The sequence below is a fragment of the Melospiza melodia genome, chromosome Z (genome assembly GCF_035770615.1).
Source record: "Melospiza melodia melodia isolate bMelMel2 chromosome Z, bMelMel2.pri, whole genome shotgun sequence".
NCBI lineage: Eukaryota > Metazoa > Chordata > Aves > Passeriformes > Passerellidae > Melospiza > Melospiza melodia.
In genome coordinates this window covers 80,084,492-80,105,637 of record NC_086226.1, presented here as the reverse complement: position 1 = coordinate 80,105,637, position 21,146 = coordinate 80,084,492, and the positions used below count along the sequence as shown (strand labels likewise).

General features: G+C 40.8%; 1 protein-coding gene across 6 annotated transcripts in view; it reads right to left on the bottom strand.

Moving 5' to 3' along the window:
- XRCC4 (X-ray repair cross complementing 4) overlaps nt 1-21,108 on the bottom strand; it is a 142,911-nt gene extending 121,803 nt beyond the window's left edge. The window contains exons 1-5 of one of the 6 annotated variants that reach the window (XM_063180824.1): nt 20,855-21,061; nt 13,244-13,316; nt 10,321-10,414; nt 4,642-4,791; nt 1,767-1,954 (exon numbers count right to left, since the gene is read on the bottom strand). In XM_063180824.1, coding sequence (XP_063036894.1) covers nt 1,767-1,954; nt 4,642-4,780 — 327 coding nt within the window. In that variant the 5' untranslated portion in view covers nt 4,781-4,791; nt 10,321-10,414; nt 13,244-13,316; nt 20,855-21,061. Of the gene's footprint in view, nt 1-1,766; nt 1,955-4,641; nt 4,792-10,320; nt 10,415-13,243; nt 13,317-20,854; nt 21,063-21,089 lie in introns of those variants that run through there. The other 5 variants (XM_063180823.1, XM_063180822.1, XM_063180827.1 and 2 more) reach the window with 5 other exon arrangements.
- Between the last annotated feature and the right edge of the window lie 38 nt (nt 21,109-21,146).

Here is a 21,146-nt window from a genome sequence, read left to right as displayed (position 1 = left end):
CACTATCTCTCCCGACCAACACTTCAAGATAAATAAGTAGTAAAACCCTTATGAACATTCCTTAAGATAAATTATTTTTCTTATTCTCCTACTTCTAAGAATTACAGGCAGACAGGGCACTACAAAACAAACGTTACACAATGCTCCCTTTAAATCGGACAGGAATTTTTCATGACTTGGGGAAGTTTTCCATCCATTCAAAACCCAAACCACCAGCACTCATCCCTTACATAAACCTTACATACACATCATTATTATATACAGACTATTATAAACACATTTTAAATTATATGAAGATACAGGTTTGGTTTCATTCCATCAAAGCAGTGCAGGAGTAGGTGTAACATCCTTTTACAGTTCATGGAAGGAACCTCTTTGCTCGTTACCCTAACAACAGGTGAATCAAACACCTTGTTAAGTCATCAAATGTACTACACTGGCAATGCAGATAATTACAGTGCATTTTTGATTCCAGTCCCTTTCAAACCAAGGGGCACAATGGGGCTGCCACCAATTCTGCCAGAAAACACCTGGGCAGTAAAACAAATTTCCATATCAGAAAGCATTTCCCAGTAATTGGCCTATGTTTTCCTTTGCTTAACATCACCCCACTATTTTCATTTGCACTCCTACAGACCACCCAACACAGTTTTGGCACATCATTAGACTTTATGGAAGCAGAGCTTTAGCAAGATGCTACAAAGAAGGTAAAACTTATTTCAAATACCACGGTTTGGTACAACCATGAAAACAATAAATCAGGATCTAGATCAGAGATTTGCCAGTCATTAGTCCCACGTGGGATGGAGAACTATGACAGAGCTCAGCTCTGGAAATCACTGGGCACAGGTGACTGCCGGTGATCAGCATCATGTTCTAGACAGGTCCCATTAAAAATAATTAAAATAATCAAATTTGTGTATATAAACATGCATATGTTTCTAAAAAATAAGGCACGGCATGTTACTGATTTTCTAAGACTACAAAATTTACTCTCAGGCACCCATATACCAATTTCATTAAAAGATTTTGCAGTAACTTTTACTTACATGGATTAATAAGCATTTTATACCGCAAAGTGTGACAATGCATTTCAGAAGTTTTTCTATTTTTTTAAAACTAAAAACTGTTAATTGTTAAACTGATAATAGATAAGCACTGAGTTTAAGTCGCGTTTAAGCTGCAGAGGAGTTTCTCCAGGCTTCCTCTGCACTGAATTTACATTTAGCTGAATATCAGCCCTCCGGATATACAGAGCCCAGGAAGATTAATTTCCTAATGTGGTGCTGAAAGAGAGAGATCACAAATACTTCCACAGAGAGTTTGCAAAATGTTTAGAACATATTCTATTACACACCTGAAAGCTATTTCTGATACTTAATTCTACTATTTAATTCTCTACAACTGCTTTGGTAATTTTATTTGTAGGCATTAGTTTTAAAATTATGTTAATTTTAAAATTATGTTTGAGCATTTGAAAATAATTTTGCCTGAATTTTATTTTTTTTTTCTAATTTAGGTGAGTAGTATGCAGAGAGGATAAAGAAACAAGGAAAACAAAAGTGCACAGGAGGATGCAATTTGAAAAGGGCAGCATCCACCCCAAATCACTCACTTTCTTTCTAGCTTGGCCCATGCAAGAGCTCACAACACTCATTCAATGTGGAGTGAGTATCACACATCTGATTTTAAAGACCATAATAAAATACAAAAATGTATTTCATTCTCATGGTTTAAAAGTTAAATTTAAACATTTATCTACTTACAGAGCCGTCTCTCAGGTTCCTTTCATAGGAGAAGTGACAGGCCTTATTCTGCTCATCCCTCGAAATCACAAAGTTGTATCTGCCAGCTGACTCTTCTCCAGCTATCAGTGCTTTCCTCAGCTCTTCCACATATTTTTCTCTGTCCATTTCTATGTCAGCAGCCTCCCTAGAAATATCTGATTCAGACACTACCAGAAAAAAACATGTGAGGAACAAATATCCATATGTGTGGGAACATGTGCATTATGCATTACATACAAAGCATAGATTAATATACTTTTACATATATATATATAAAAAATACTCTATTTATATATTTACTATATATATATATATACACACACATAGTGCAAGATATATATCCTAAAGTATATATATATATATTGATATATATAATTTAAGAAAATATTTACATATATATATATGTATATACAGACACACACTGACTAGATGACCTTAAAGTTCCATTCCAACCCAAGGCATTCTATAATTCTGTGATTTCATGGAATATTACAAGATTATTTTTCCCTTGAACACACATTGGTGTGTTGTTTCCACTTGTGGAAATGTAGCAGGAATACTGGGGTTTTCAGAAGTTCTGTCTCCTTTTTTCCCCATTTGAAAATTGATTATTTCCTTATTGCTACTTATCCACAATTCTAGTTGCCTAAAATCACCCAAAACAGTACAGAGTGAAATGTGGAATCCCTTGCAGCAAAAAGACAAAAAGGAGTAGAAAAAGAAAAGTCTGAAGTATTTATAAAGGAAGCACTTGTCTGGAACAGTAATTTCAATACTGAGAAGATAAACTTCTAATAACAGTAAGAAAGTAATAAAAAGAAAGACACTAAAATATTGCAACAGAGCACTGTGGGTTTGTTGGGTTTTGGGGTTTTTTCCCTGTATATGCTGCATGTTCCTTTTTGATTTAAAACCAGTAGAACTGATCAATCATGAGGGAAATATGATATGCATAAATCCTCACAGATGTATTTCTTTAACCCAATACCAAGGTAACACACTAGATTACATTGTGTATTTGTGTGCTTCTCCTCCCCTCCAACATTCACTGTTTTCCCTCTCTCCTTAAACATGACTCCTAACACATTTCATCATCACATTAAACATACAAAACCCATGAAAGACAACTCCATCAGCAGCTCTCACTCTCTCCCTGGTAGGTCTTGCCAAGGAAAATAATCCACAGCATGAGAAACCTGAAAGGGATTTCCCACAGCAGGAATATTCTGACCATTGCTTTCCCTCCCTCCAGGTTTTGAATTTAAAATGGAAGCAGTCTCAAAAATGATGTGATAACTTTAGAAAGTGACCAAAATGTTTTGTTGAACGAAAGCACAGATCAGTACAGTAGGAAAGCCTCATGCACAACAACCTCAAACACAATGAAATCATTCAAGGGACTGAATAGAAGAAATTCAGTAAGAAATCAGAAATTCAGTAAAAATAGAAATAGAAATTCAGCAATAATTTATTAGAAAGGGATCAGATTCTTCCAGAAGAGAAAAAAACTCTCCTTTGGATGAGCACCCAATGCTCACAGCAGAACTATTGTGGGCTTCTTTCTTTCCTTGGTAATGGAGTGAGGTCATCCTGCTTTCACTGCCCCTCTCTTTTGAGAAATCATTATCCTCCATTCTACCAGATGCAGGAACTCAACAAAATGAGAACTGTGTCCACCTATTTTTTCTATACACTACCAGCTACAGTGGTAAAGCCTTCACTTGCAGAAATAAGAATCATCTTTTTGTGAATTCTAAACTGGGGATTTCTGAAGTCACCTAAGAATGAGAAGATCCTTCAAACAGAAAAAAACAATATTTGTCAGTGTTAACAACCTTTTTTTTTTTTTTTTTGTTTTCAAAATAACTTGACTTTACTCCTGTCAAGGCAAGAAAGAAAAATCTTTCATTTCCAGGAATCAGTATTGTAATACATGTATGTGCTTCGTGCAGGATCAATGGAGCATTTGAAATGCTAACAGGAATATGGAAGAGCAGATTTAATTTATGTGCTGATTTTAATTTACATTTATCTAATCTCAGACCTGTATGAAAGCTTGGCTTGTGCAGGAACTGAGGAAGAACAACACCCACTGGGTAAGGAGAAGGCAGGAGGAAAGGAGCTACATAGATACTTCTTATCATTCAGACAAGGAGTCCAGAAAATAGCTTTGCCTACTATTTGCTTAAAATACATCAATCTCTTCTCCCTCTGAAATATTTTTGCTACTGAGAGAAGGGATTTTGATCAAGTATTTGACACTTCTCAAGGAACACACAAATCTAACTGGGCATGAATGAGAGAATCAGGCACATATGCAAAGACCCATCCTCTTATGGAGGTTTCAGAGGGGGGACAAAAATCCCACTGGCTGAGTTTTTCCTACTGATAATTTATTGTCCCTTTTCCTTCCCAAAAATTCACTTCACCACAAAATACAGCTACCTTTGTCTATTTGAATTGCATGAAAACATTTAAAAAACATCTGCAATTAAAGGCTTTATGGACTCCAATTTGAAAATGGAACTTGTGTACACATTTGTTGAGAATCTGGAGAACACACAAAAGTGTTACTTCAGCATCACTCCAAGAAATTATACATTCTTGAGAAAGAACAAAACATTGCATATCCATGTGCTGAATGGATTAGTTTTAGCTTTGACACACAATCTCTCCAGATTTCAAAGCTCTCTGGCCGCATCCCAGAAGATCATGAACCCCACCTCCTCCATCACTGGGGACAAAACGCCCCTGGAATTTCCACACAAGCTGTAGGAGACAGCTTACAAAGTGTTTGAAAAGGAGCAATTAAGAGCAGCAATAATTTAAATTAATGCATTTTTCTTTCCATTACCTGTCCCAGTCCAGGCACACTGACAGTCACTGAGAAGTAAACCAAAGCCAGTGCCTAAATCCTTTTCCCATGACACCTGTACAAAATAGGTTGCTTCTGGATCAGAAACTGGATGAATTCTGTTCAAAGCCTTCTCCATCTTCCCAACACCTGTTTAAAAAGCAAGATAATCTTGTTATAACCAGTGGGGTGATTAACAGCTTTGCATAACTAGCTTGGGGCTTGTGTGTGTGGGGAATATACAAATACAAGCATGCTTGTAATTTTATTCTACTTTCCTCCCCAAATTCACTTTGTCAGAGAACTGGTGATACTTGCAAACAGGAAACTGGATTATAATACGTAAGGTTTCAGTGTCAACAATTAAAAATATTTGAATGGTCTCAAATTAAGAAGCTGTCAGGAAGCTGGGGGACAGGAAATTACTACACACAAGCTCTTCCCCACGTTTTTAACGCAATGCTTGCTATCACCCAAAGTACAGAATATTTAACATAATTCAAAATAATCAATATTCATCTGGAAGACTGCCACGTGAAAGCTGCTACTAAGCTTCACAGCAAAGCAGAGGGTACAGCAAATGCCAGCAACTCAACGTAAGTATCTTAAGCACTGGATTCTGCAGAGAACAAAATACATGATGTTACAGGGAATATTTTTGCTCTATGGGAAAGCAACTTGGCAACTTGTGTTTGCCTTAAGATCTTCTCAAGAATCTCATGTATTTATACATAACCTAAGTGAAGTGACTGAGAAAAGGCCACATGGTCACTCACAGACTAAAAATAGCACGTAAAAGGAAGAAAAACCCAGATGAGGCATTTAAATTTAAACTACATGCACTGAGTACAATGGTACAATGGTGCTTGGACAGGGATTAAATGCTCTGTGGAGGTTTCCATCTCAAGTGCAGCAGTAAATAATCTTGACCAGGATCAGTTCAGGCCCTGAAGGGACTCTGCTCTCCAAGCAGGAGTAAAAGAAAGCTTTTTCTTTGCTCCTGGACATGGAGAAATAAATCTAGGAACAGATTTAACTACCTTGGCTTCCCCAAAAATTTGGCATTTTAAGGTTAGGAGAAGCAGCTTTAACTGCAGTTGACTGAACTGTTCCTAACCCTTGCTCAACTCTGCACTCCGTAACATTTCAAAATGCCTATTCAAAAGCAGCAAAATATATGAATTTAAGTGTTGGTTTTCAAGCATAAAGCTTTAATATTTACATCTCTAAACCACAATGGCGTTTACTATTACAGATGTCATACTCCACCTTTCTATTCCCTGAAAATGCAACAGAAATGAAAATGTTACCAAAACATACATAGAAAAATTAATCTCAGTTTAAAAAAAAAAAAAAGTTTTCTAGTTCCATCACTAACCAGCTGGCCATTTATGAAAATCTACAGTGTGTCTGTGCACCTGTAAGTAAGAACAAAAAAATTTAATATTTGGGTGTGGACAGCTAGAACAACGCCTTTGCAATTAGTGACTCCAGAAATTAAGGCATTTTAAATATTTGTGGGGCACTAACTGCCTGGCCATGGGTCAGTAATGAGCACAGAGCAGGAAACACAAGCAATGCATGCTCAAGCACACATACATGCACTCTCCTCTGCCTGCCAGATTCCCTTTTGCTGCTTGTTAATTATGATAAAACAGTCTCTCATGAAATATTTTCAAAGAATTCCTCCTCTGAAAGACAATGTTTTTAAAAATATTTCAGTTAAAGACTGTTAAGCAGTACCAGACAACCCAAACAGACAGCACATAGGGTACTGATACATATATGTATAGTTCACCAGGAACGTTTTGCTTATTTTATGTGATTTTTATCACAAAGTAGAGCAGCATTCAGTGAGAAATACATGCACTAGAGGCTTTCTTATCAACCCAGACTTTTTATAACAAAAAACAAAGCAAGAGAATTACAGTTTTTATTTATGTAACGATGAAGCGAATGAAGTGTGAGTCAGAAAAAGCAAGGTCAAGAGTAGCAGAGGAAAGAAGCCTGTTTATGCATTTAAAGATGCACTAACAAGGTCTCTGAGGCCTGAGACTAAATTCATTTGATACAGTGATGCTAGTTTCCCATGCACACATCAGTATTTCATTACAGTGATGTAGCACAGCTAAAAATGAAAGTTCTGTTTAGACAGCACTATTGGTACCCCTGTGGTAAAACACAACCTCAACAGAACGAGGAGACACAACCAAGAATAATACCCTGAACTTCACAACAAATGGAAAATACAGTTTTCCTGCTTTTCCACATTTTATTGTGCGGCTCTGAGAAACAGCATTTTCAAAGGAAGCATAAAATGAAGACGCTTTTTCTCCCAGCTTTCATCTCCTCCACAGTGCTCGCTGTCCTTTTCAAAGGAGTGTATTACTTATTAGTCCACGTTTAGGATGTGCCTCTGGAAGAGCTCAGCCAGACTCCATCTCCAAAGCACTCAACTCCTCCAACCCATCAGCAAAAGCTCAAGGACTCCTGGCTGTGTACAATGCCTATTATATGCTTCTCTTCAAGAGGAGGGGAAAACCACCTCCATGAAAATTAGTCTGACCTACACAGCACAAAAAAACATCACTGCAAACAGCAATGTTGTACCTTACTGCTTTTTTGAAAGCAAAACAACTGCAACAACAACTAACTAAAAATCCAAATCCCTTTTCCCCTCATCCCTTTCATGTCCTGAGAACAGAGGCTTGACTGCAATGTTCAGTAAATGGATAAACCCCACACAGTTCAAGCCTAAACACAGCAAAATAGACCAAAGGAGTTCCCTACTTATTTAACAACTACCAGTTACCACTAAAGAAATTGAAAATACAGACAATAAACGAGGGCGTATTCCTTATTCATTCACTATAAGGTGACTGCATGCACTTCATTCATTCTAAAGGCAAATCTTAATAAAGATGTACAGCACTGTATTTCCCAAAAAGGTGCATTGCTCTGTATTTCAAGAGATGAAATAAAACAATCTCCTCAAACTAACCTGTCTCAGTGCACCCACCTACTCACTAAATTCATCACTCCACCAGCTTCCAGTGTGTCAAGCTTATGTACCTTTCACAATACTTCTGCCAGACAAAAATTTCATTATGAAAGAAAGACAAAACTATAAAAGAGGTGAAACCTTATTTTCTCTTTCACATCTTTGGGGTATAAAGGTAGGAACTGTGTTTCTGCTCAGAAAGGTTAAAACAGCCCCCTGAATTTTTGAAGTGTCACTATTCAGCAGTCCAGCTGTTGGTGAAGCTTGTTAAAACAAAGTAAAATACAACCATTGCACAAAAGTAGACTGTATTTTTATTGCTACCCAAACTACTGGAAGCAGCCTCTCACTATGGCAGCCTAAAAAGCCCCTCAGAGTCCATCAGACCACAGGAGCACCCTCAAGTGCCATTCAGCACCCAGCCCCTGTGGGCTCTTCCCATTCACCGCCTCCGCAAAATGAGAGCAGCCGGCTCTCTCTCCCTGCCATCGTCGTGACAAAGCAAAGCCGCAGGCAAGCTTAGGGCTTGGGGCCACAGAAAGGCAGTGTTCCATCCCTCTCCACGCCAGGGCCCCGGGGCCAGCCTGCAGGTGGGGACAGCAGGGTCCCACCCCGAATGTGTAAATCAGAGGCTTCATTGAGGCCTTTGAACAGTCGGGGATTGAGCTGTTTATCTTTAGCACTTTGTCCCCGTGCTCTTTGGCTCCCGGGAGCGCCATTAGGCAATGTTTCCCTCTGAGGAGGAATCGGCTGCTGGCTGGTGCCTCTGCCCTCGGAACAAACAGCGCACACAGGCCCTTCTGAATGAACAAGACACTCTTAAAATGGGCCCACAAAGAATTTTATATGTTGTTTTGGATAGCACCAGGCATACACCAAAAGCCAAATCTTTCAGGCTGCCCCAACACAGCATCATTGATAATATTCTGAACTTCACCACTTCATTTTTTTCTTTTTTTCCCCATGCAGACTAATGGCTTTTATTTTTTTTCCCCCAAATTGGTCGGACTGCAGGTGCTCCAAACCTCAGCAGCTATGCTTGGAAGGCTACTTACAGACCAGAAAGAGCCACTATGTCTTTGAAATGAAGCAATTAACCTAAGTGCTTTCTTGCTGAGGAAAAATGGGAGCTATCCACAGGGAGTTCAGAATAGAAGACCACACATTGCTATTATAGTCTGCCGTTTGCTTCCTTCTGACACTGCCCAAACTACAGATCATAACCTAATAATCAGAAGAAAGTTAATAGTAAATTCACAATCAAGGAAGAGGTACTGTTCAGGAGATGCTACATGTTCTCATAAGTAGATAATTGGAGATTTAAACCAGTCAAGAAAAGCTCAAGATTGCTTTTAAAGATTAAAACTAGCTATTACCACATTTTCTAACAGAAGGAAATAAGATAATGCCTATATTTATGCATATTTCCAGTGATATATTTCATACAAATTGATATTCTCTCGTGTTAATTTAAAATTCCATTAACTCCTATACTTCAGGAGTAAAAACATTAAAATACCTGACAAAAACCTCAACTCTCAGTCCATTAATCTTAGAACTACTACTGATCCAATAGGGAGTTCCTCTTTTCTCATTTCTTTTTGGAGGAACATGACTGGGCCAACAAACATGAAGACAACACAGAATCTTTCCTGTCCCATCTCACAATAATCCTCCCACTCTTCTGGCCACAATACTTGTTTGACAATGAAGCATGGTTCAATAATAACCTTCATGTGGAACTTACAGATAAATCTGGAAGCCAAAGAAGAAAAAAAAATTAGAAAGAGCTTTGTTCCCTAATGCAATTTAGGGGGCTAAGACATTTTTGTATTACATGCACCCTGAGTAATATTTACTTGCTCTTTTGTTTAACTTTACTCTGTCCTAAAAGCACACAATTTCGCCAATAATGCAATTTCGTATTAGAGATAAAAGAAATGAAAAAAAAACTAGCACTTGGATATGAGGAAGAGACTGAATGATTTTCTAACTCTGGGCAGAGGGGTAAGTGGGCCATTTAAGAAATTCAGTGCTCCATGGCAACATTTGATGAGGAGATCATGGGCCCAAGCGCAGAGAGGAGGCTCACATGGCTCCCATTTGCACTGCTGCCTTCTCACTGCTTCATGGCAGCCGCAGCACGATTGGAAACATGCACATGCTTTTTGTGCAACTGTGTGTGTCCCCCCGAAACAACAGAAACCCCAAACCAAAAAACCAAAAACAAATTAGTTCTGAGCTTGTCAGGCTCCATGGGGACAATAGTATATGGAAGATTTGCCACAGGAGATGTGGAATCCACGATAAGGAACAACCCTTGTCAGGCTTATTTACTACAGTCACCAGCTGAAAAATGAGGAGAAACAGAAGGAAGCAGACAGTCAACAACCTTTATAGTAGGAATCTTACTAACAAGCCTTGATCTTAATTGTAGCCTGGAGGCAAAGCCCACCCTGGTGTCTTTCATCCCCTTGAAGTCTCAGGCCTAACCCACTACCCACTGCAGGCATCCAGCCTTGCCAAGCTCACTTACAACCATCTACATTAAGCTCTAATAAGGTTAAAAAAAAGGCCTTCAGTGTATTAAAATAAACACCAAAGTGGGCAATTATACTAGTATATACTAGCAAGTATGCAGACAGATTTATAAAAGGGGCAGACCCTTTTTTTCTCACCCTTTTTGTAACAATTCTTCCCAAAACTAACAGCAAATCCTCAATTTCCAAGATGCATGGATAAGCCAGCTTACACCAACTGAATGTTACAAACCTGCAAAAGAACAAAATAAAAATAAAAATAAGTCATGCAACTGTCATGTTTCCTGTTGAAAAAGTGAGTTTTAGTAGTGAAGTTTTACCAAAAAGTGCATATGGAAGGCAGCAAAGATCAAAGGCAACAACCAGCCCAGCCTGCAGAGGATAGATCGGGGATGAAAAGTCAGCAAGGCGTGTCTCAGAGACCCAGACTCCCTTTCTCTGCTGCTCCTGGAAGATACAAGTCCCAACAAATACTTTATAATTCCAACTTGGCAGCAGAACACCCTGGCTTTACAAGGTCCTACCAAAGCCAGTGGTGGCACAGTGCCTTCACTTGAAAACCACAGGGTACTTATTAAGAAAAATAATTCACTTCCTCCTCAAAAAAATGAAAAAAAAAAAAAAAGAAAAAAAAAAAAAAAGACACACATTCCAAATATATATCATTTTCCACGTAATTTCTCTGAAAAGACAGCACTAAAATTGCTGTATGTTGTGCAGATATAAAACAGAAAATGGAAGTTGTGCCAGCCACAACCTTTGAGCCCAATGTATGCAGTCAGTGAGAACAAAGATTTGGGAATTCCAAGTCTCTTAGTCATATTTTTAAAAGCATCTCTGCAGTTTTCAGTACCTTAGTATCATCCCTTTGAGGACAGTAAAGTTGAGGACATTTTTGGGGGGAGGACAAACAAACAAAAAAAAAAAAAGCAGCATGTTTTAATTACCCTTCGTCCATCCAAAAATACCCCAATACATATGTGTTTTTGATGTATATTTGGATAACAACGTAGTCTGGCTGAGGTATCATCTGTTTTCCAAAACACTGCCTTCTTTAGGATTAAATATTATCAGGATATTCAATACAAATCTGTCGCACAGATTTCCTTTGTTTTCTATTTTTCAGTCCCCACACAGACCTATACAATTCCACTCAGTCTGATGTGTTTCTCTAAATGTCTGACTTGACATCACTGAGCAACGGATTCCACTGAGTTTGTTGGCTTTTTTTGCTCCTTTTCCCCTTATTTCTTCTTTTTAAAGTTAAATAAATTTAGTACTGTCAAATCCACAAGAGATCCACCGGCAAGAGCGCCCAGTCTGACACAAAGACAAGTGAAACAAAGAAATCAGTGTCAGGTAGATACGGATGGATGTAATTCTGTGTGTAGGATTTTCTGAGGAGTTTTGAAAAATTGAGCCCAGTAACCTGGAAAAACAAGTTTCACCAAATGTTGCCACTTCAGTGGGACAAGGGCAGGTATAAATATGAAAGCTTACATATCTTGCTCTCCTCCCACCTCTACACCCAAGACTTTTCAAAGAGATGGATTATTTTAATTTCCCGTCCCTGTCAAATTAATAATAAAAAATAGGCCTAGGCTCCAAATTGCTTTATCTTACTAAACAGTTTCCTCAGGCATTTTCTTTGAAGAAAATTCCTGCATTACCCAGTCTTCACTTAACCCAAGTTTTATTATGTTTTTTCTTTCCATCTGCTGTTTATCTATTAGAAAATGCAACACTAAAATCCCTGAAAACAAAGAGCTCATATGGCTTGAATTTATTAATTTAAGAATTGTAATTAATTTTGCTTCACCTGACCCTCACGTAAAAATAATTCATAAAACAAGAACAATTCCCAAGGAACTGAGACATTCACTTTCAATGCAGCCAAATTTCAATTTTGCAGCTCTTTATCCAGCTATGTTTATTACTTGGCATTCAACATTAATTACTCTGCTGATGGATTAGGCTGAGCTTGAAGATAAGGCAAAAAGACCAATATTGAGCACCAATTTCAGCTGTTTCCACACATGGGCACAGGTTCAGCTTGGGTTTAGCTCAGGCTTTGTGATAATCCACATCTGACAAATCAAAGCAGGGCAGAAGCACCAGTTCCTATCATGGCATGTGACAAGATTTTAACAAGGAGGGGACAAATCCCACAACCTCACCAATCTCTGAGCAAACAAGTAGATTTGTTTAAAAAAAAAAAAAAGAAAAGAAAAAAAAATAGATAAAATAAATGAGGACACAGTTCCACCCAAAATTCTGAAGCCACTCACTCTACACCCTCAGCCAGCACTTACAAATCTACTGGTTTGTGCTACAAACCACATTTGGAAAGGGAAAAGGGCACAAAGACCTTCACAGGAGTCACTTTTATGTTCAGCATCACAAGTTTTGTACATTAAAAAAAAAAAAAAAAAAAAAAAAAGCCTCTCAAGACTCATCAGCTCACTGCTTTTCTAAGCAATTTACTTGACTCTTTTCATGTGGGGTTTTCTGGGTTTTTTGGGGGCTTTTTTTTTTGTTTTGTTTTTTTGTTTTGTTTTGGTTCTTACTATGGACTGGAAAAAAAAATAAAAACCAGAACAAAACCCTACTGGAAAATTTAACCCTTACCCAAGACACTTGATGCCAGGCAGGGGGTCTGCTCTAGGAAAGCAGCTTTTCACTATTAGTGTTCCCTTACAACTCCTAAAGAATGCTTGCACAGGCGTGAAAGGAAACCTGCAGGCCGAGATGAGGGCACAGCAGGGGCAGACCAGTGCAAAAATGCCACTGGAACTTGAGCTGAGAGGGCAATTAAGAACTCATTAGGAAAATACAGCACAGAACTGCTTTGGCACTGAACCAGGCAGACGCAAGCCGGAGATCCTAACACTCAGATTGCAACAAAGCAGAGATGTGAAACACCACAGAGGTCTCAGGGTAAATTGTTGCTTTCCCAGGTAAGTTAATGACGACATAAAACACGGGGAGTGGGGCACAGAAACAGCAGAGAAGGGATAAATATTTAAAAACACGTCTCAGTTTATGTAGGGGGGCACTTCACCTTTGTGTTTCTGGCTCCTAACTGCAGCTGCACCTCAGTACCTGAGACACAACAGTGAGCAATCACAATGGCCCTGAAATAATGCAGATACATGATTATTAAAAAAACAGCCTTTGAACACAGGAGTCTCCTCTCCACAGCTCCAACAAACTGTTCCAGTGCAGTTTTAGATAAAGAACCCGCCTCTGCATCTTCCTCTCTTTCAGCACTACAAATGCCCTTATTTATTTTGCACCCTCAAAAGTATTTTGATTTTGCAGTATTATTTTATTGGATTTTGAGTATTTTTATTTTGCACCCTCAAAACAATAACCTCAAATTAAGACTACATACTAAAAAATTCCTCCTCTACCTCTTTACTTAAAGAAAAGGAAAAAAAACATCTCGTTTGAGGACAGTCAGGGCAAATAAAACAAATCCCTGCAACAGACAAGAGTAAAAAATTTATAACATATAAGGCACATTTTTCATCTATAGACTTGTCTGACCAAGGCACAGGGAGAAAAACCCCTTCCCTCTAATACTGCCTTCAGGAGATCATAAAACATTACTCAAGTACTGTATTTCCAAGACACACAAGATGTTAGTTCCCTGCCTCTTGCTTCCTAAAACAATTATCCTCCACGTCAGCTTTCAGAGAAATTACCATTTCTGCCCCATCTCCCAGTCCGTGCCTGCTGTGTGCTGGACTGTGAAAATTAAGGTTAATTTTCTCAGCTGGAGTAATTTAATACAAGCCTCCACACCAGAGTCTGGTGCTCCCCTGCTTGGCTCAGCCAGCACAAATCTCTCCCCGGGATTTTGTGAGGTTTCACCCCAAGCCTGACACAGCTGACAGCGTTTGGAAAGCCCCAGGCTCCCTCTATGCTGTCCAGCTTCTGTACTGAACAGGGTGGCCTCTAAAACCCCTTTGTAGACCTGTTAACAAACAATCCCTTTCATAATTATTTGAATCATTTATTAAAAAAAAAAAAAAATCAAAAAAACAAACGCACAAAAAACAAACAAGTGGAGCCTGTGATAGGATATACAGCCTCACTCTTCCTCTAGTTCCATTAATTTTTCTGTCCCAAGATAGCAAGCAATTTGGCTGATGTCTAGATCAAGGGCACAAAAGTTCTCAGTCTCTGCACTCCTAAAAGTCACATCTGATCAGTCTCCTTTTTTTTCTGTTTATTTACAATCTGTACTCTAGCTGTCTGCTCTGCCGCAGGACATCCCTGCCCAGAAAAGCCACCTAACAGTCTGCAGAGCAGATGCAGAAATATTCCAAGGCTTTTCCAAGCTCTGTAAATTTGGACAATTTAATAAAAAAATGTTTTATGCAATCACCAGTACACCTTAGAAAGCAATAGCACCGGAGGCCTTTGCTCAAGACACACACTTGAGCATGATTTTTTTTTTCCCCATTGGAACTTTTACTATAAGACATGTTCTTTTGCGTTGATCAGATTTGACTGTGTTAGATTAGCAAACAGCAGCAATTTGTTTAGTAATTATCTCCTAAATTTCACCTTAGCTTGTGTCAACATGACACCATACATAATTCAGTGACTGTTTTGTACCTTGACATATCTTGGAAAGCAGTCCTTACCATTTGCACTATCTGATACTATGTTCTATGAATAATATTCAAATTCACAGGAGGTTTCTGCCACCTTTCCCTTTTTTCCATCTCATAAACAGAGGGAAGGGACGTGGGGAAGACTGAGATCCACAAGACATTGATGACAAAGAGCAGGAGATGAAGGCCGTTGTTTTCTGACCCAGGAAAGGGCCACAGCTCAAGTCAGGGATACAACTAGAGAAATTATTCATTTTGGTGGAAAAAGAAGTGATTTTAAGAACCATTTAATGCTATTTGACAACAGCTGTCTAAAGTGGAATCTTGGTAATTTAGTGATGTTGGTTCAGAATTTATGCACGATTTTATGCATTCCCCACATCAGCAAGCACTGTGTTACATTTCTGCCAAACGTAACAGTGAAGAAATCACAGCTGCATCCCACTAACCTTGAAGAATCAGATAATGGTTTTGAGTCCTTGAAAATCTGACCCTCAGCTATGGGTGGTTCCACTCACTCAAGGACGTGTGCTGCTTTTTCATCTGGGGCTCCTGAGCTCTAACACAACCCCTGAAAAACATTCTCCACCTCCTGCTAAGCCCTAGGTGACAAGAGTTAGGGATTAAAATTTCTCATCCTCAAGTGGCAGCACTGCAAGATAACGAGCACATCAGAAACAGGCACTGAGACAAAACAGCAAGTGACCCTGCAAGGCCCATGGCACACCCACAGCACATAGCACAAATATTTGCTATACTGCTTTAATGAAGCCAACGTGCAGCATAGAAAACCACCTACATTATCTCATCTGTACAGAAATGGGTGGGTTTTGGTCAAAACAGAGCACTGCAAGACATCCAGTGTTGCTCTACACCAGCAGCAGGGACTGTCTCTGTCAGAGGGGCACTGAGGCCACCCATGTCAGGCACAGCATCACTATTTCTGCATCAAGGCCACCTCACCTTGGGTGCTTTTGTAATGTGGATTATCTTTCTAAGTGATGGCGTACCCTTTGCATCAGCCCATCAGTTGTATACACATGAAATCTGCCACAAAAAGCAGAAATTTTAAGGTGCAGGAATTCCCAGGGCAGTAGGAACACTCCCCACCACGCATCACCCTGTGCATAACTTTGAGTTAAATGTATGGTTGAAATAACAGGCCAAAGCACCCCTGACATGAAGAAGGAGGTTCATTCCTGCTCAGAACAGCTGCAAATTCCAAGCCTTTCACAGCTATTGAGACCCATCCTACCACAGTGAATATCACGTGCACTTCTGCTAGGTGACAGGCAGAGGCACAGAAATGAAGAGAAAGAGAAGCCAAACCTACATGTAGATGGGGGATTGTCTTTTGCTTGTGGTTGGGTTTGTTTTCCGGGTTTTTTTTTCCTTTCAAAATGATGTTAGCAAACAAAACACCACGCTCCAATTGCCACTGTCAGCACAGAGAACACCGCCTACCCACAGCAGGCTTGCCTGCAAAATGCAAACCCCTCGTGTTCCACCGCCTCTTCGCTCCAGACCCAGAGCACAGCAAATCTGTAGCAGTAGCAAAAAAAAATTTGTAGCAGTAGCAAAAATGCAAATAAGTTTGTAAGTATTCATGCCCGTGTTTGAAGATCCTGGGAATAACAGATGTGGGCACCACACAGAAGCCAAAGAAAAGAAAAGCAGTGTCAGCTTTTTGCCAGTCACTCAAACCAGCATTTCTCAAAAAAACCCCAAATGACTGCATTTATAGCTTATTTTCAAATGTTTTTTCCACCTCATACACGCACATGGATGCGTTAAGCAGAAAAACTTATTTATGTGGATGTACGTGCCAGTCACCTGCCTGTGATATCTTTAAAACCATTCCCTCCAATCCTCCTCCTGATAAAAGGTAAAACACACAGAAGATAAAAGCCAGGCTTCCACATGCAACTGTCATTGTTTTGTGGTAATTCTTCCTGCATGTGGGAACAGCCTAGAGGTTAAACCTTTTTTACCTTTCACTGTAGACACAAATTCCTTGGTGTGCTCTGCTCCACAGAGCAGTATGAAAACCTTTCACCACTAAAATATTTCTCAACACCAGGAAACACAGCCACGACCATAAAACTGCTCTTAAGAGACCTAACAACAACAACAGAAAATCCAGTCTTCATCCTAAGCTTTTATTTAAATATCTGAATATTGCTATGTAGCTCAATGTAGCTGTTTAAACTTGTGATTTAGTTTTTGATTTTCACCCAGCCCATTCCTGCAGACAACACCACCCAGTCTGGCCCAGCTCCATGACAAGATATTAATTGGGAGGAGGAAGATAGTACAAGGGAAACTGGAACACCACCATCTGAAAGCTGATATTCCAGTCCATATCCCATGCCTATCACACAGTATCCCAGAAAACACTTCCAGGCCAGGTGCACCAATATTTTCAGTTATGCCACCAAGGGTCCCACAAAGTCTATAAATGGCATTTTTCCCACCACAGCAAATTGTTCACCTGAAATCATTTCAATACAGCACATGATCAGTAAAAATTCCCTTTTGAATAGCTGAGACTGCTGGAAACATCACTGGGAAATTAAACGTTTAGGGTAAACAAAGAGCATTTTTTGCAAAGATCTCCAATGGGTTTCAGGTGGGAGCCTGCCAGAAACTGTCAAAGTAGGAAAATCATAAAATGGCATGTTTGCAAACAAAACTACACTAGAGCAAGGTAGATGACCACCTGAAACCAGGCTTGGCTATGGTGTGAACAAGGACTGACAGCTAGAGTCTGCCTGGACCTTACAGAGTATTTTCAATTTGAGTTTGTAATTCATATTGAGCATCCAGAAATGAGTCCAAGCAGGCAAAAGAACCCAGTTTTCGCTTTCTATCTCTGGCATTCCAAAAAAGAAAAGTTCAAAAGTATTCCTGCCTTTAAAGTCTTCAATCATGTTGACCATCAGAGGCTGAACCAGTCAGTGATTATACTATTTACTTCTCTTTGCAAACATACTTCAATGTAACATCATTCAAACACTTCAAAGTGAAGCTATCCTAGGTAATAAAGGCTATTTTTAGAATTGTCTTTATGAATGTAATGTTGTTGTTTTTTTTTTTTTTTTAATCCAGAACTTGGACACGTGATGGAAAGAAACCAATCCAATGAATTTAATTCAGTGACAGGAATAAGATGTATGAATGTGAGAAAATGAGCACACTACCTGTTAGACAGATGGATAAATCTGCAATGGAAAGAACCTTTATAGCACTAAACAATCTAGAGAAGAATCAGAGCAAATCCAGAATCTACACAGTGCCTGGAGTGCACAGGATAGAAAACAGTCACACAAGAGAACCCACCTCAAACCCTACACCTGATCGTGCTGGTGACATCCCAGCAAATTCTGGTAAATTTTGGTGATTATGAATCTGAAACCACGGTTTCACAGAGATCTGTCAATTGACAGTCACCAAATCTACTACTGCTAAGGAAGCTGCTCTGTAGAAGACATAAACAGCATTTTAAGTGGGCTGTGTAGGTCTCATTCAGCCCAAACTCCTTCAGTAAATCACGGCCTCAATTCCATGGGATAAATGCATTTCATACACGTACATCAATCCTCAGCCTCCCACAGCAGCTGCACAAGGCATGTCAAATGTTACCTCAAAATGTCATTTTAGAGAAAGAAAAAAAAAATCTGTTTACCCTCACCAAAGAAAAAGAAAAAAAAAAAATCTGTTTACCCTCACCAAAGAAAAAAAAGCAGAAACTGTCCCGCACTCAGCAGAGGGCACGAATTTGGTGCTGAAACACAGAAAATGACACAGATCCCAAAAACCAAGCCACCACCTCGTGAAGGGGTGATGCTTTTAAAACCACATTTATAAGGAGAAACAGGTTCAGGTGTTTGTTATTACAGTAACAGGCACCTAAACACCAAAAGTCATCACTGTGAAGTTCTTCTACAGTGACGACTTCTTCATTTTACTGAGCTCTCACAGCATCAAAGATTACTCTGTAAAAAACACATAAACAAAACAAAATAACTAAACAAAAAAAAAATCTGTTGGAGTGTTGGAGTAAAAAAAAAAAGTTGGAAATTCTGGGGCAGGTGCAGCTACAGAAAAGATGATGACAAGCTCCAAGAGAAACAACGTAGCACAAAATCCAAAATACAATAGACCAGGGGATGACAGCCTGGGTTCTCCCTATATAACTACAGAAATAAGAGGGCCCTAATTAAGAAATAGCCTCATTAAGGCATTCATGATGTTATTGAGGCGTTTTTTATGTTACTAAGGCTTCGGTAGCCGGTGGCTCGCACTTCAGGGACGCAAGGGTGAGGCAACAGTGCTGGGAGCCGAATAACAATGAACCAAAAAAAAAAACACCTAAAAAACACACCAAAAGAACCAATTGTTGTGGGGGGTTTTGTATTTTGTATGTTTTTGTTTGTTTGTGGGGGCTTTTCTTGTTTTTTGGGGTTTTTTTTCTTTTTTCTATTTTTTTTTTGGTTGTTTTTTTGTTTTTTGCCTTTTTTTTTTTTTTGTCTCAGTAAGACACGCAGCCCCCACGGCCCGGTGCAGGGTCAATGAAGGGCTGATCCTGGTCATCCTGGTTGTCCCGATTGTCCTCAAACCGGGCCAGGAACGAGTTCCCCTCAGGTCCCCTCACTGCTGGTGCGGGGCCAGCCAAGGATTGATCCCGGTGATCCCGGCTATCCCGGTCATGCCGGCTGTCCCCACACCGGGACACGGTCGGGGCTCCCCTCGGTCCCAGTGGGGGTCACTGAAGGGCTGATCCCTGTTATCCCGGTGATCCTGGCTGTCCCCGCACTGGGACACGACCGGGGGGTTTCCCTCACTCCCCTCAGTCACAGAATCCCAGAATCACAGAAATTCTAGGCTGGAAGAGACCTGTAAGATCATCAAGTCCAACCCATGTTCTAACACTTCAACTAGATCATGGCACCAAGTGCCGCATCCAGTCTTTTTTTAAACTCTTTGAGGGATGATGACTCCACCACCTCCCTGGGTAGATGATTCCAGTATTTGACCACTCTTTCTGTAAAATACTTCCTCCTTAATTCTAGCTTGCATCTCCCTTGGCGCAGCTTGAGACTGTGTCCTCTTGTTCTGTCTGTTGTTGCCCGGAGAAAGAAACCGTCCCCCAGCTCACCACAGCCACCCTTTAGGAAGTTGAAGAGAGTGATGAGGTCACCCCTGAGTCTCCTTTTCTCCAGGCTGAACAACCCCAGCTCCCTCAGTCGTTCCTCATACGGCTTGTGCTCCAAGCCCCTCACCAGCCTCGTTGCTCTCCTTTGGACACTCTCAAGCATCTCAACATCCCTGCTAAGGTGAGGGGCCCAGAACTGGATGCAGTACTCCAGGTGAGGCCTCACCAGTGCTGAGTACAGGGGAAGAATGACCTCCCTGCTCCTGCTGGCCACACCGTTCCTGACACTGGCCAGGATGCCATTGGCCCTCTTGGCCACCTGGGCACACTGCTGGCTCGTGTTCAGCCGACTGTCAACCAGCACCCCCAGGTCCCTTTCCACCTGGGCACTGTCCAGCCACACCGTCCCCAGCTTATATCGGTGCAGGGGGTTATTGTGGCCAAAGTGCAGGACTCGGCACTTGGACTTATTGAAATTCATCCCATTTGATTCTGCCCACCCATCCAACCATTCCAAGTCCCTCTGCAAATCCCTATGTCCCTCTAACAGATCAACACACGTTCCCAGTTTAGTGTCATCTGCAAATTTGCTGATAAAAGACTCTAAACCCTCATCCATGTCATCAATAAAAATATTAAACAGAACTGGCCCCAGCACAGACCCCTGAGGGACACCACTGGTGACTGGTCGCCAGCTGGATGCAGCACCATTCACCAGCACTCTCTGGGCCCGGCCATCCAGCCAGTTCTGAACCCAGCAAAGAGTATTCCTGTCCAAGCCACGGCCTGCGAGTTTGTCTAGGAGTGTGCTGTGGGAGACAGTGTCAAAGGCCTTGCTGAAATCCAAGTAAACAACATCTACAGCCTTCCCTGCATCCACTAGGCGGGTTACCTGGTCCCACTGAGCCGTCACTGAAGGGGTGAACCCCGGTTATCCCGGCTGCCCTCACAGCGGGACACGAGCCCCCCGCCGCTCCCCTCAGTGCCGGGGCGGGGTCAGAGCAGGGCGGATCCCGGTTATCCGGTTATCCCGTTATCCCCACAGCGGGACACAGCCCCTCCGCCCCGCCCACGCTCCCCTCAGTCCCGGCCGTGCCGGCGCGCGCGGGGCGGGCCGCCCGACCTACCTCCCGCGCCGCCACTTCCTCCTGCGCCGCGCCGGCCAATCCGCGCCACGTCCGCCC